Source organism: Megalobrama amblycephala, linkage group LG21, assembly GCF_018812025.1.
Source record: "Megalobrama amblycephala isolate DHTTF-2021 linkage group LG21, ASM1881202v1, whole genome shotgun sequence".
NCBI classification, from domain to species: domain Eukaryota; kingdom Metazoa; phylum Chordata; class Actinopteri; order Cypriniformes; family Xenocyprididae; genus Megalobrama; species Megalobrama amblycephala.
In genome coordinates, this window is record NC_063064.1 from 5,463,871 (window position 1) to 5,477,820 (window position 13,950).

The 13,950-nt window shown below is 39.0% G+C and overlaps 1 protein-coding gene across 1 annotated transcript in view; it reads left to right on the forward strand.

Annotated features, from left to right (window-relative positions):
- mapk14b (mitogen-activated protein kinase 14b) overlaps positions 1-13,950 on the forward strand; it is a 53,186-nt gene that overhangs the window by 4,465 nt on the left and 34,771 nt on the right. Inside the window, 2 exon segments of the mRNA XM_048173477.1 lie at positions 10,576-10,654; positions 10,656-10,706. Of these exon segments, the coding sequence (XP_048029434.1) occupies positions 10,576-10,654; positions 10,656-10,706 (130 nt within the window).

A 13,950-nucleotide genomic window follows, 5' to 3' on the forward strand; every position in this document is an offset into this window, starting at 1 on the left:
TTGTTCGACTGTATTATTTTGATATGAACAAGCTGCGATGTCATGTTTGCAGTGCTTTGTTGTGTGTGCGTGAGGCGACGGCGCGATCAAACAGCAGTCTTTGCAAGTACTTGACTCATCGTCATGGCAACGGTTCGTGGCCCGGTCAGATTACGTCAGAGTTTGTTGTTGTTTGTTGGAAAATCATACCACACTGCTCAGACATTCCCCGACCCCACAAACGCCGATTAACCATGTTCAGTCGGGTGAAAACAAACTCCGACCAATGGCGACAGACGCCGGATAGGGGTATCACACTAGCTGCATCTAATTTCGGAGGCTGCGTTCTGAAAACATACATTTTTTAGCGCAGACATAAACGCATATAGGTAGATCCGGGGGGGCGCATTCCCTTCAAAAACAAAATTGAATCCACTGCGTCCTCAGCGGCTCAGATGTCAAGAGTAAAGGATGACTGCTATGTTCATTCTTATATTCAATAAGAAAACGCCTCAGTTGCTTTGAAGACATTCTTGTCTACACCTGTGCTGCGTCGAAACAATGGCGGACTGTTTACAGCTCACTCAGGGCGGGTCTATGCTAAAACGGCAGTGTCCGTCAACGGTCGTGGGAGGGGCATGCGCAAATTTACGCCACTTTGCCAAGAATCTGTGAACGGCTTGATCTGACAAAGTGCTCATGATTTGTGGGGATTAAAAAGAAGCACTGGGTGGATTTTTATGATTATAGGGTGGTTGTGTAGACACACTGCCAACACACATTTAAAGTTCAAACACCATGTAAAAGTGAATTTTGCATCCGATGTTCCCCTTTAAAATAGCTTGAATGTAACTCCACACCCTTGCCTCATTTAATATACATGGATCTATGAATATGCAAATCAGCCCCGCCTCCACTCGCTCACGCCAGCTCAGAGATCCACTCGGTCAACTTACTCAGGTAAACGCTGGCACAATGGTATCGCTCTTTACAACATCAGACACATAACAGTAATTAATATGATTAAGCCTTTTGCTTGACTACGTTATCAAACAGCTAATAATAATTTGCTAATGTTACACAAACCATGTTACCTGTTCACAATGTCAGAGTCAGAACAGCTGCCTTCTAACAATCAAGTATTCCTTACAAACGCTTTGAACAAATCAGAAATGTCAGTGGAGAAAGGCATATAGTTCATCATAACATCGTAATGTACATCACAACAGAAAAATATACCCGGGATAACCCTGCTAGTTCACTGTTAATGATATGCTAAAGCCTGCCAGGGTGTTGACATGATTGGTTGCAAGGTAGTTTGTGATGTAACAGACACCAGCGATTTCAAACCATTTTTTTGTTTTTTCACTGCAGTTTTAAATAGAAAATACTGTGCAATGGTGTTGACTTATGAATTTGCACATGGTTTGTCTTAAAGCATATTAAAATCACCACATAGACGTATAAACAACATTTAAAAACTTGATTTTCACCACAGGGGGGGCTTTAAAATAGATTTTCCCACTAGACCACAACACAGATTTGATCAGGTGCAAATTATTTTCCAGAAAACACCTTCATTTGTTACAAGCTTGTATAGGAGTCAAAATCTGCTGAGAGTTAATAGTCAAGTCAAGTCACCTTTATTTATATAGCGGTTTATACAATACAGATCGTTTCAAAGCAGCTTTACAGTGATAACAGGAAAATAATTCATTTCGGCTGTTGTTCAGTTCAGTGATTCAGTTCAATTGTAAAGATCATCACTTATTAAATTAGTTCATTATATCTGCAAAGAAGATATAAGAAAAAAAACATGTCATCGTCCAGCTCAGTTCAGTTCTCAGCGTCAGTACAGTACAGTATAGGCTGTTCATGGTTTTTGAGTTAATACAGAGGAAAACCTGTAGCTTCATAATCCTCTCCAAACACTAATCTCTGTGTCCAGTATGAGCTACATCAGCGTGTCCTTGTTTGATCAAGAAATGGGACTTTTCCTGCGCGTTGTGGTGGTTTCCCATGTTTCACAATCAGCACAGAGTCATCGGCTTGACTCTCTCTCTTTAGTACTACTAGATCTTTCTTTTGGATTAGACCCAGCATGCACGTAGAACACCAATCCTGTACCTGTGTGCTGTCTAGCGTGCAGCTGTCTTCCGTTTCAGCAGAACGACATAGCTGTTGTATATCACTGGCTAACTGTTCTGTCTGTAGCCGTCTGTTCACAATGCTTGTAAGTAGATATCTCCCATAAACACCACACCCATTAGCGTCTGTTCGTTATGTAAGAGAACATTAGTGCAAGACTCAACAATAAAGCTGCACGGATTTTGACCTCACTGTTGGCATTGTGTGTCTGTCAAAACTGTGTTTGAGCGTGATTTATCTTAAGCCCTATCAATACTTTTGCATCACACACATTTGCATGTGTTCCCGTGTGGCCTCACATTTTTTCCAAGGGTGTGATCTGATGGTACAATCAGTTCGGGCAAAATGCATAAAATAAATAATTTTAAATTGTTATAATAGTTTACAATATTACTTTTTTTTTAGATGTATTTTTGATCAAATATCTACAACCTTAGTGAACAAACATTAAAAAACTTATATAGCCTGTATTTATTTATCTATCTATCTGTGTTATTTTAGTTTGATTATTATGGAAGCCCTTTTCCGCAACAACAACAACAAAAAAAAACGCCACAAAAAAAAAAAAAGATTAATTGCGAGTTAATATCTCACAATTGCGAGTTATAAAGTCAGAATTCTGAGACATAGTCGCAATTGCGTGATATAAAGTCAGAATTCTGAGATATAAAGTCGCAATTGCGTGATAAAAAGTCAGAATTGAGATATAAAGTCAGAATTCTGAGAAAGTTTTTTTTTTTTTAGTGGCGGAAACGGGCTTCCATAGATTATAGTTTTTCTAATATTTTGAATTGGCTTTTATTGTTATATTTTCTTTAGTTTTCATGTTAAATTACAAAGCACTGAGGTAAAATTATGTGCCGTTGTCATTTTATATTATTTTTTAACAAAAACTGCTGTTTTTGCTCATGGTTTCAATTTATTTTTAGTTCAATTTTAGTTTTGTTTTTCCAGTTAATAATTTTAGTGCTTCAACTTAATCATATTTCAGTTTGTTGCCAAGGCATCACTTTTAATTTGTAAGTTTTTTAAGTATATATAAGTTTATATATATATATATATATATATATATATATATATATATATATATATATATATATATATATATATATATATATATATATATATATATATATATATATATATATATATATATATATATATATATATTATTATTTTTTTATTTTTTATTTTTTTTTCAGTTTTAATTTAATAAACAGAAATGTTTTAAATAGTTTTAATTTTTAGTTAACAATAATAAACCTGGTGTGTATTTTGTATGTATATTATGCATATACAAAAGTTTTACTACCGGTTTCATATTAGAATGATTTCTGAAGGATCATGTGACACTGAAGACTGCTGAAAATAGATATATTCAAATAGACAACAGTTATTTTAAATTATAATAATATTACTGGTATTATTTTGTATTTTTGATCAAATAAATACAGCCTTGTTGAGCATAAGAGGCTTCTTTAAAAACATTAAAAATCGTAATTTTTCCAAAAGTTTGACCGGAAGTGTGCATACATAATGTGGGCTGTAATCCTAGCTGATTAATTTTAGAGTGCATGTTTGTCGTTCTGTAAATGGCTTGTCTGTCCATTATGGTGTCTTGTGGGTTTGTCTGTGACAGTGTGTTATTATTTGTCTGGGCCGGCAGACGCTTTGGCGAGGTGTGTTCTTTGGAGAATGCTAATAGTGCAAGAAACTTAGGCTGCTTCCATCTGGGAGACTGGCCTACTTACACTTCCTGGAAAGCCTGTTGGCTCTCCTGACCGCAGCAGCCTGGGCCGCCATGGTTACTGCACTTCCATTGTTCCAAAGCTTATGTGGAAAACAGAATTGGGGCTGGAGGCTGTTTGGTATGATGACCATTTTCTTACCCATGTTTTGTAAATTGAGCAGATCTTTGTAATGTAGATGACTTTTTGTGGTTCAAATTGTAAATAAGGATTAGGCTACATGTTACAAGTACATGAATATTCTGATATTAAAGGGGACACTAGAGCCCCTTCCACACAGAGATTCCGGAAAATCATCCGGGATCGTTTGATTTTGGTACATTCACACTGCCTTTGATTTTCTGGAATCGGTGCGTGCGTTCGCACACGTCCCGTAAAGAGATGTGACATAATTGGGGTGTGGCGAGACAGGTAGTGCACGAGAACGAGATGAGACAGGATTTTTACACTGTATTTTTTAAGAAATCCTCAATGATGAAATACATGACTAGAAAAATAGTCTGCAGGTGCATTTGAGATGGTTACAACTACACAGCCCAGCCTAATATCATATTGGGAGATATTTGCATGCATCAGGGAGCTCCTTTCAAAATGCAGGGTATTGAAATCTCATTTGAATGTGCGCTCGCGTTTCGCTTTCGTGATCGCACGTGCTCTGTGAATAGGGAGTGGCGGTGCTGAGCACGCTTTCTGTAAGATAAGACATTTTCAGGCGCTTAAGCCCTGTTCACACTGCCAGCGACACACAGCGACAAAGCGTCAGGATCCCATTCATTTCAATGGAGCGCTGGCGACTTCCGGCGACAAGAGCGACAGTGACCATTGGCGACAGAATGTAGGCGTGTCAAGCGACAAAAGTTCAGATATTTCAACTTTATGCAAATCAGGAGCGAATTTCACGAGTAACAACCAATAGGAGTGAAGGCTCTGGAGCTCACGTCACCGTCTCGAGTGCAGGCAAGACAGACAGGAATAGTTCCGGAGCGATTTCACTGTTTTATATGATTTGACTGTACATACATGGATATAATAAAATGATGCGTGGAAAAGAAACTGTCGGCAGTCTTGTGAGTTTGATTTATACATTGATATGATGCTGTGAGCAGTTTAGCACTGCTGCAGTTCATATTACAGTTTCCCCTGCATTGTGCTTATTATTAGGGACAAGAAAATTGATTATTTGTCAAATTTAAATGACGTTTTAGTATTTTTTTTTTTTTGACAGTATGAGTGAGTTTAATTTGTTGATAGAACGATCGTTAATCTAGTTAATGATTTAATGCACTGAGCTCTGCAGTCACAACACTCTACAACAGCAGAATGTTACTTTCAATTCTTTTAAGCCTAATTCCTAGTCAAATTAGAATGATTTCTTAGTTTTATATATAATTTGTGATTGCATTTTCTATAGATATGATCAGACGTGCAGTCTACCCATGACATTAGAGCGACAGCACTAGGAACGCCCACAAGCGACTTCACAGTAGGAGACTAGCGACATGCAGCGAAAAAGTCGCTGGTGGTGTGAACGGGGCTTTAGGCTCTGTTGTACAGCGAATTCTTCGCCATGGTCTTGTCAGTCACCTCGTCACTTACTCTCATCACGTGACCGGTGAACTCTGATTCCTGCTACACTATGTATGACTCTGCAGCTTGTGTTGAATGAGCTGGATGGAATTGAAGCGACCGTTATCCAACTGAATTAATTAGTTTTTATTTCTATAAAAAGCTAAACGACAGTGGAGGCATAATGTAAACGTAGCGGTGCCATATTCTGTCGTAATTTCACCCTCACACTCCCGTCATGCCAATATCGCGAGACAGATTTTGACCTTGATTTTGTCACGTTTTAATCTCGCGAGATCTGAAGGCACGACATCTCATTACTAGGGCTGCAACAAACTATTATTTTGATAATCGATTAATCTACCGATTACTGGAACGATTAATCGACTAATCATCGATTATTATACTGGTTAATCAGTATGCTTTGTTCGATTATTCCACTAGCAATTAGTTAAAATACTGAGTTATACTTTAATAATTAAAACAAGGAAATCACTTCAGCTTTTGAAAGTGTATTTTTAATGAATTTGTTAAAGGGATAGTTCACCCAAAAATGAAAATGTGATGTTTACATCCAAGATGTAGGTGACTTTGTTTCTTCAGTTGAACACTAATGATGATTTTTAACTCCAACCGTTGCGGTCTGTCAGTCAAATAATGCGAGTCAGTGGGAACTCTATCAATAAGAGTTGAAAAAACTTGCATAGACAAATCCAAATTAAACCCTGTGGCTCGTGACGACACATTGATGTCCTAAGACACGATGACACAATGTCCAACTGCGTTCAGCACTCGGTTAGTGAGGTCTGATCGCGCTCTGACAACGGCAGTGATGTCTTGATGATGCGCTTATACTTCAATGAGTGCGAGACATCACTGCCGTTGTCAGAGCGCGATCAGACCTCACTAACCGAGTGCTGAACGCAGTTGGACATAGTGGTGTATTCGAGGTAAAAAATGATATAAATACTGTTCGGTTTCTCACACAAACTGATCGTTTGGTGTCTTAGGACATCAATGTGTCGTCACGAGCAGCAGGGTTTAATTTGGACTTGTCTAAGCAAGTTATTTTTTACTCTTATTGATGGAGTTCCCATTCACATGCATTATTCGGCTGACAGACTGCAACGGTTGCAGTTAAAAATCATCATTTGTGTTCTACTGAAGAAACAAAGTCACCTACATCTTGGATGCCCTGGGGGTAAGCAGATAAACATCACATTTTCATTTTTGGGTGAACTATCCCTTTAAAAATACTGTTAAAATTACAGGTACTGAGTTTTTATTAAGTCTGGGAATTGTAATATCTTTTTAATAAGAGTAAAAATATGAATATGTAATATTGTGCAAAAATTTCAGAAATAAAGCTCCTCTCTAGATTTCTTTTTTTCTTTTTTACTAACTATGGAGTGTATGGTCACTGAATGGCTTTCCTGAGGTAAATGTAACATTTTGTGACATTTGTTTGCAAGCTGTTTTATTGACGTCTTTCTGCGGTTGAAACTCTGAACAAGTGATTACATTAGAGCTGGATTCATTTCAGTAAATTGTACTGTATCTTTCAGCATACTTTTTGATGTTCATTCATGTTTATTTCGTGCTGTAATAGCAGAAAAGAGGAAGAGATAATAGGTTAACGTGCCGCTTGACCTGAGGTGTTACAGCGATCTGTCACTCCACATTAAAGGCCAGGAACACACCAAGCCGACGCAGACGAACTAGTGGCGACGAAGGCAGACTGCGGGTTTGCTCACGTCGGCAGCGTCTGTGTCCAAAGTTGCCCTGACACACCAAACCGACGCTAAACAGCCGACGGCCAAGCAGCACGTCAGTTCTGCGCCTGCGTGAGATGAAATGCCTTTCCGAAACAGCAGGTGGCAGTAGCTGAACAGCCAATCAGAATGATCCAATGGCCCGACGGACCGACGAGCTCCAACGCTGATTTAACATGTCGAATTGGCTGAAAAAAGGCCGACGAGGACCAACTTCAGCCGGCGGTGCGGAACACACTGAGAAAACTTAGTCGGCCGACAAAGAAAAACTGCCCGACGGTCGACCTCGATGGTCCTCATCGGCGTCGTTCCGTCAGGCCATCTGATCATTCTGATTGGCTGTTCAGCTACTGCCACCTGCTGGTACGGAAAGGCATTTCATCTTACGCAGGCACAGAATGGACGTGCTACTTGGCCGTCGGCCGTCGAGCATCGGTTTGGTGTGTTAGGGCAACTTTGGATACAGACACTGCCTACGTGAGCCAACCCCGCAGTCTGCTTTCATTGCCACTCGTTCGTCGGCGTTGGTTTGGTGTGTTTTTGCCTTCAAAGAGCGCTAAAACCACATGTATTGTTTGAATCCTGTAGTAAAATTGACAGAGTTTAAAGGTCCCGTTTTTCGTGTTTTTTTTGAAGCTTTGATTGTGTTTATAGTGTGCAATACAACATGTGTTCATGTTTCGCGTGTAAAAAAACACAGTATTTTTCACATAATTTACTTATCTGTATACCGCTGTTTCCACTGTCATAAAAACGGGCTGATGACTTCCTTGTTCTATGAAGTCCCTCCTTCAGAAATACGTAACGAGTTCTGATTGTGCCAGCGGTTCCTGTGTTGTGATTCGACAGCAGCTCTTAGAGCATGTTGCCCGGAAAGGTCACGCCTCTTACCATAACGTGGAGATGCACGCGCTCAGTGTTATTGTAAACATGTCTTTAATTTTACCCTATCAATTTGAGCCGGAATCAGACCCGGTGATCGGACTGCGGGATGAAAATAACAGCGTTTCGACGACATGGCGACAAACACACTCTACAAACGCAACTCTTGTGTATTCCTGTGGGCGGAGGTTAGTCAAAAAACTGTTTTAGTGACGTCATTAAAGAAGGAAGTAGAGGGATGTAGTCCAAACTGGCCGTTCGATGTAGGCGACTTCTGTTAAATAAAATATCTCGCTTGGCATTGAACTTTGAGCTTTAAAATTTTACAGATTTTATTTATACTCTAACAACAACATTACACACTAACTAAAGTTTGAAACATGGGATCACGAAGAACGGGACCTTTAAAAGTTAAGACTTTGTTTTCAAAAGCAACCTGATCTGTCTGTCAGCACATTGTCTGTGTCCTCTATGCTCTGCGATGCATCTTTCACTACGTGAGAAAATGGACGCGTGACAAACAGTGAGTTTGAATGAGAGTTGGTGGCCCTGCATGACAGCATTTTTTTGTAGTTATGCTAAACGTTATGTTTTATGCTATGTTAAACTCCCACATTTACGGGTTTCGACTTCGTTTGCACTATGCACTCGTCCTCTTCTTCTTAGTTTTATGGCAGATTGCAACCATGGCTTGATCAGGTGCATACCGCCACCTACTGTATCGGAGTATGTAGCATGGATATGAATCTACTTTACATAAAAAAAAAAAAAAAAATTCTATCTAAATCCTATAATACATCCCTGTATCCTTCAATTATTCCACGACAGCATCCTGCGTTTTTTTTTTAACCCCTTTTCCTGTTGTTCCCAAAATACCTTCAAGGTTCAATTTCCTTCCAATCTGAATTATCTTTTGTTTTAATCTATTCCTCTCTTCCGTATATTTCCTACAATGTAACAGTATATGTTCTGCATTTTCTGTGATTTTACATTCTATACATTCATTTGATTTACATTTACCTAACAAAAACAATGTTTTATTTAACCCTGTATGGTCAAACCTCAGTCTGGTTAAAACAGACTCCTCCCTTCTTTTCCTTTCCCATTAATACCTCTTTTCCCATTAATACCCTGTGCATTAATACATTTCTGTATTCTATAATATTTCACTATGCACTCCGAAGCACTGTGTCTTCTTCTATTGGATTCGATCCGGGAGGAGCTGCATTAGAGTATTGCGCTACAGCGCCCCACTGGTCAAACCGCGTTATTGCAGGCCCTTCAAATAGGTCAGATCAAAAGACTATTCGACAACAAAAATCATTTCAGCCCTAATGGCGAACGATCTCAGCTTCAGCGCTATCACTACAGCACACCCCTTATGGCATTGGTCCTGCTTTCTGTTCACACAGGGCACATTCCGGATCTATTTTAAAGCTTCGTTCACACTGCCAGTGACTTTATTGCTGCATATCGCCAGCAGCTGGAGGTTAAGGTCGCTTGTGGTTAACCCCACTACTGGTTGCCTAGTAACGTTTATGAATGACATTCATGGATTGTTGTTGGCAGACATCCAATCAGTTTTCTTGTAAGGTTAAATTTATTCTCTGTATGGTTTCATTTGCTGTTCAACCCAAATGATTTAATATTTAACTTTACAGGCTATTCGATGAATTAAACCCACCTGGAATCCCCACAATCTCACATACACACTATTCCACACTTCTTTTTTTTTTTTTCTCTCCAAATATGTTCCTGCACGTGGGCAGAGGCATATCATATAAAATTGGAAAATTGCTGACAGCAAGTATCAGTCTTTCCACCATCTTTCCGTCACCACAGGAGCTGAGAGGAGAAGAATCACATGAACTCTGCTGTCTTCTCTTAGATTGGCTGTCGCTCCTGAAAGTCGCTTTTCATTTGTGTAAAGTTAATCATTTGTCAACTTTGTCACGTCACACGACTCGCTGTCGCCGGAAGTCTCCAGCTCACCATTAAATGGGATCATATGGTTTTGTCGCTGTGTGACACTGGGTTTAGACAGAACCGTTAAAGACGGTATACTGATGAGAACAGGAGTTCATGCCTGTCTGTGCTCAGGGTTATCATTACTGTTAAAATAAAAGTCCTGCTTACAATACAAAACAGAAAAACTTATTGGCCAGTGCTGATATTTAAACACCACTGATAAGGCTTTCCAAACAAAGCTGTTATTAGATCTAGATGGTTGTGAAAAGTCACGTTTTTGGAGGAGGGAGGTATATGAGAATCTAGTTTGCATATGATAATTTTGTTCTTATTATGGTAATGGAGCATTTCATGCTTTTGAAAGAAACCATTTATTCCATTTCAGATTATCTTACAGTTTTTTAGGAATGTTCTTGTGTTTCTTTTAACAAAACTTTCCTACAATATAATTTTTCCTTGGAGTGTTTGTGAAACTAGGAGTCTCCAGTAATCTTGTGGTCTTTTTTCCACAGCTCCGCGTTAGACTCAAAGTCAGGCCTGAGGGTCGCAGTCAAGAAGCTGTCCCGGCCCTTCCAGTCCATCATCCACGCCAAAGCGCACATACAGAGAACTGCGGCTGCTGAAACACATGAAACACGAGAATGTAAGAGAGATGTTTTACCTGCGCTTCTGCAGCTCTTTTTTCCACCTTCACATACAGTATGAATCATTTTTTACAGGGTTGTGCTTACTGTATTACTAAACTTCTCACAGAAACTGTACGCAGCTCTTTTCTTTTTCTTTTTTCTCCTTCCACTTTCATGACTATTAAAGCAACCTCACATGCTCTGCCAGCCCTGATCCCAGTGGGGGATTCATCTGTGTATTATGAAACCCTATTGATCGCTGTCTGCGAACTAATGAGGGAGTGGGGAGAGGTTATGCACTATTAAAGGGAACCTATTATGCCCCTTTTTTCAAGATGTAATATAAGTCTCTGGTGTCCCCAGAATGTGTCTGTGAAGTTTCAGCTCACAATACCCCACAGATCATTTATTATACCATGTTGTAAATGCTCATTTTTGAGTGGAAGGAAAAACATGCTGTTTTCGTACCTTTTTGTATCCTTAAATGCAAATGAGCTGCTCCTGTCTGCGTCGGAAACTCTGCCAACAAAACATCTGCTTGGTTTTGATTATCATCTCTATCGTGATCACACTCACAGACATTGCAGTTCTTCTTCATCATAAAAGTTTATTAACTGCATGCATTTTAAAGCTATATCAGTTTAAATTTCTAATTTCTAATTTTCTGAGCGCACACGTATAAAGCACGTGCTCAGAAAGCTGGGTGTCAGATGGTGCATCCTGTGAGTATTAAACTAAGTTCTCTTTCACATCTTATCGTGTTTAAACTGTCAAACACACAAGGTTCACACAAACACAGTCGGGCGGGTCTATGCTAATACGGCAGTGTCCATCAGCAGTTGCAAGCAGGGCCTGTACAATGTGACATCACATTGAACAGAAAATGAAAACTGCTTGTTCTCAGGGTTCCTACGCAGTTTGAAAAAGTATGGAATTTGATTTGACTAATTTTCAGGTCTGGAAAAATATAGAAAAAAGAAAGCAGAGTATGGAGAAATATTTGCATTTCCAGACTATTCTATGATAGAAAATTAAGAATTTAATGAAAATAAATTTATCATACAAGAAGTGTGTTTTCATGGCAGCCGTTTAGTGATTCTTTAGTGATTGTCAAACATGACACGACAAAAATGCAGGTTAAAAGCGTTTTGGGTTTCTTCTCACGATATTCTTAGCACTGCATCACAGAGCTTCTAAAAGGACCTTTGCAAAAAATAAAAAATATACAGACTTCCGTATACGCATGAGAAACCGTTACATTTAGCATGTAGGACACTGAGCCACCTACTGTACCATCAGCCCTTTTCATGGTGGTGTTTCTTGGCCGCCACAGAGTATGCGTTAAATCAGACCTAAGGCCTTGAAATATGACGTACTGCCCTAACGAAAGTTTTTTTTTTTTTTTTTTTTTTTTTTTTTTACAGTACCAGTCTTTTTTTATAGATCCTTGAACTTGGCAAATAGGACAATGCACACAGCCGTATTGTGCCATCAGCCCATTTCGTGCCGTGATTTCTCTGCCACCACAGAGGATGTTAAATTGGACATTAGGCCTTGATATTAGAGGTACTACCCTAAGGAAAGCCACATTTTGAGCAAATAGATCTGTATTAAAGGGGTGGTTCATTGCAATTTCACTTTGTTAACTTTAGTTAGTGTGTAATGTTGCTGCTTGAGCATAAACAGAATCTGCAAAGTTACAGCGCTGAAAGTTCAATGCAAACAGAGATATCGTCTTTTAAAGTTATGGCAGTTTTATGCCTATAAAAATGACCGGTTTGGACTAAAACAAGCTTCTTGACATCATAAACCCTGCAATTAACATAAACCCTTCCCACGAGAACACGCGACAAAGTGGCTGAGGCCATGTCGCGCGGCATTATGGAAGCGGAAGAGTTGTGTACACCGGATGCAAGCGACGTGTTAAAAGATAATAGAACCCATTATAATAATCAGTGATATTGTCTACACTGGATGTGGCGCTGAAGACAGCTTCCAGAATCTACACGAGTTCAATACTGGATTTGCACGAAGGCTATTACTGAAAGATGGAGCAGTTCCCACTTTAAAAGCAGAAACTGCTGTTAATGGGCCCCTAACTGCAAGTACGTTTTATTGTTTGTACATGTCTTTTAAATGCATTATGTTGCTATTTTTTGGTTGCATCAAGGACGTAAACAAAGAGAATTATGCAATAGATAAATTCTATTGCATACTTCTCCAACAAACACCAACAAACTTCTATGTTCATAGACAAACAGTTGTTGTTATGCTATAAATTAAACGATACCTTTACAAAAATGCTACTATTCAGTCATGTATTCGGCTACAGTAAAGCTTTAATCAGGAGATAACCATATATTGAAAGCTAACAAACAGCAGTAACATTTACAAGTGACAGCATATCTAAACACTTTGACACAAATACAAAAAGGAAATACTCACCATTCATAAACGTCCTTTAAAAACCGTGCTTGCAGAGGTTCTGCTTGACCCTCTTCATCATTACTGCTATCGTGGTCTTATTTGGGCTCAATTTGATATAGCAATATAGACGCCATTATTTACATTTCCACCGAAGCCCATGTAACAACTAATGGTAAGGGGCGTGACATTTCCGGACGCTTCAGCGAATCACAATACACTGGGCCAGCTAACCAATCTGAGCACATTGTGTATTTCGGAGGGAGCGGCTTCATAGAACCAGGAAGTCAAACTGGCCGTTCAAATGACAATGAAACAGCGGTGTAGAATAAAGGTAAAATATATGAAAAATACAGCGTACCCTTTAATTCATGTGCATTCATGCTCGTTTTCTTCATAGTAAGATGGCAGTGACGCACAAAGGAAATAGGTTATAGTATATATAAAACTCGAAATTGTAATGTGTAAGCACGCAAAAAATTCACATGCGCATGTGAATAGTTTCTTGAGGGCACAAAAAAGTTTCTTGTGTGCATGAAAAAGTCTGTATATTTTTTAATTTTTTTATTTTAGGGATGTCTCTGTATGCTGTCATCAAAAACCCTGAGAAAATACAAATATTTACAGATGACTGTACTATGTACCAAATATTAAGCTGCAAATAATGCTTGTATGAACAATTTATGTTAAAGGATTAGTTCACCCAAAAATGAAAATTCTGTCATTTATTACTCACCCTCATGTCGTTCCACACCCGTAAGACCTTCATTAATCTTCGGAACACAAATTAAGATATTTTAGTTGAAATCCGATGGCTCAGTGAAGCCTTCATAGGGA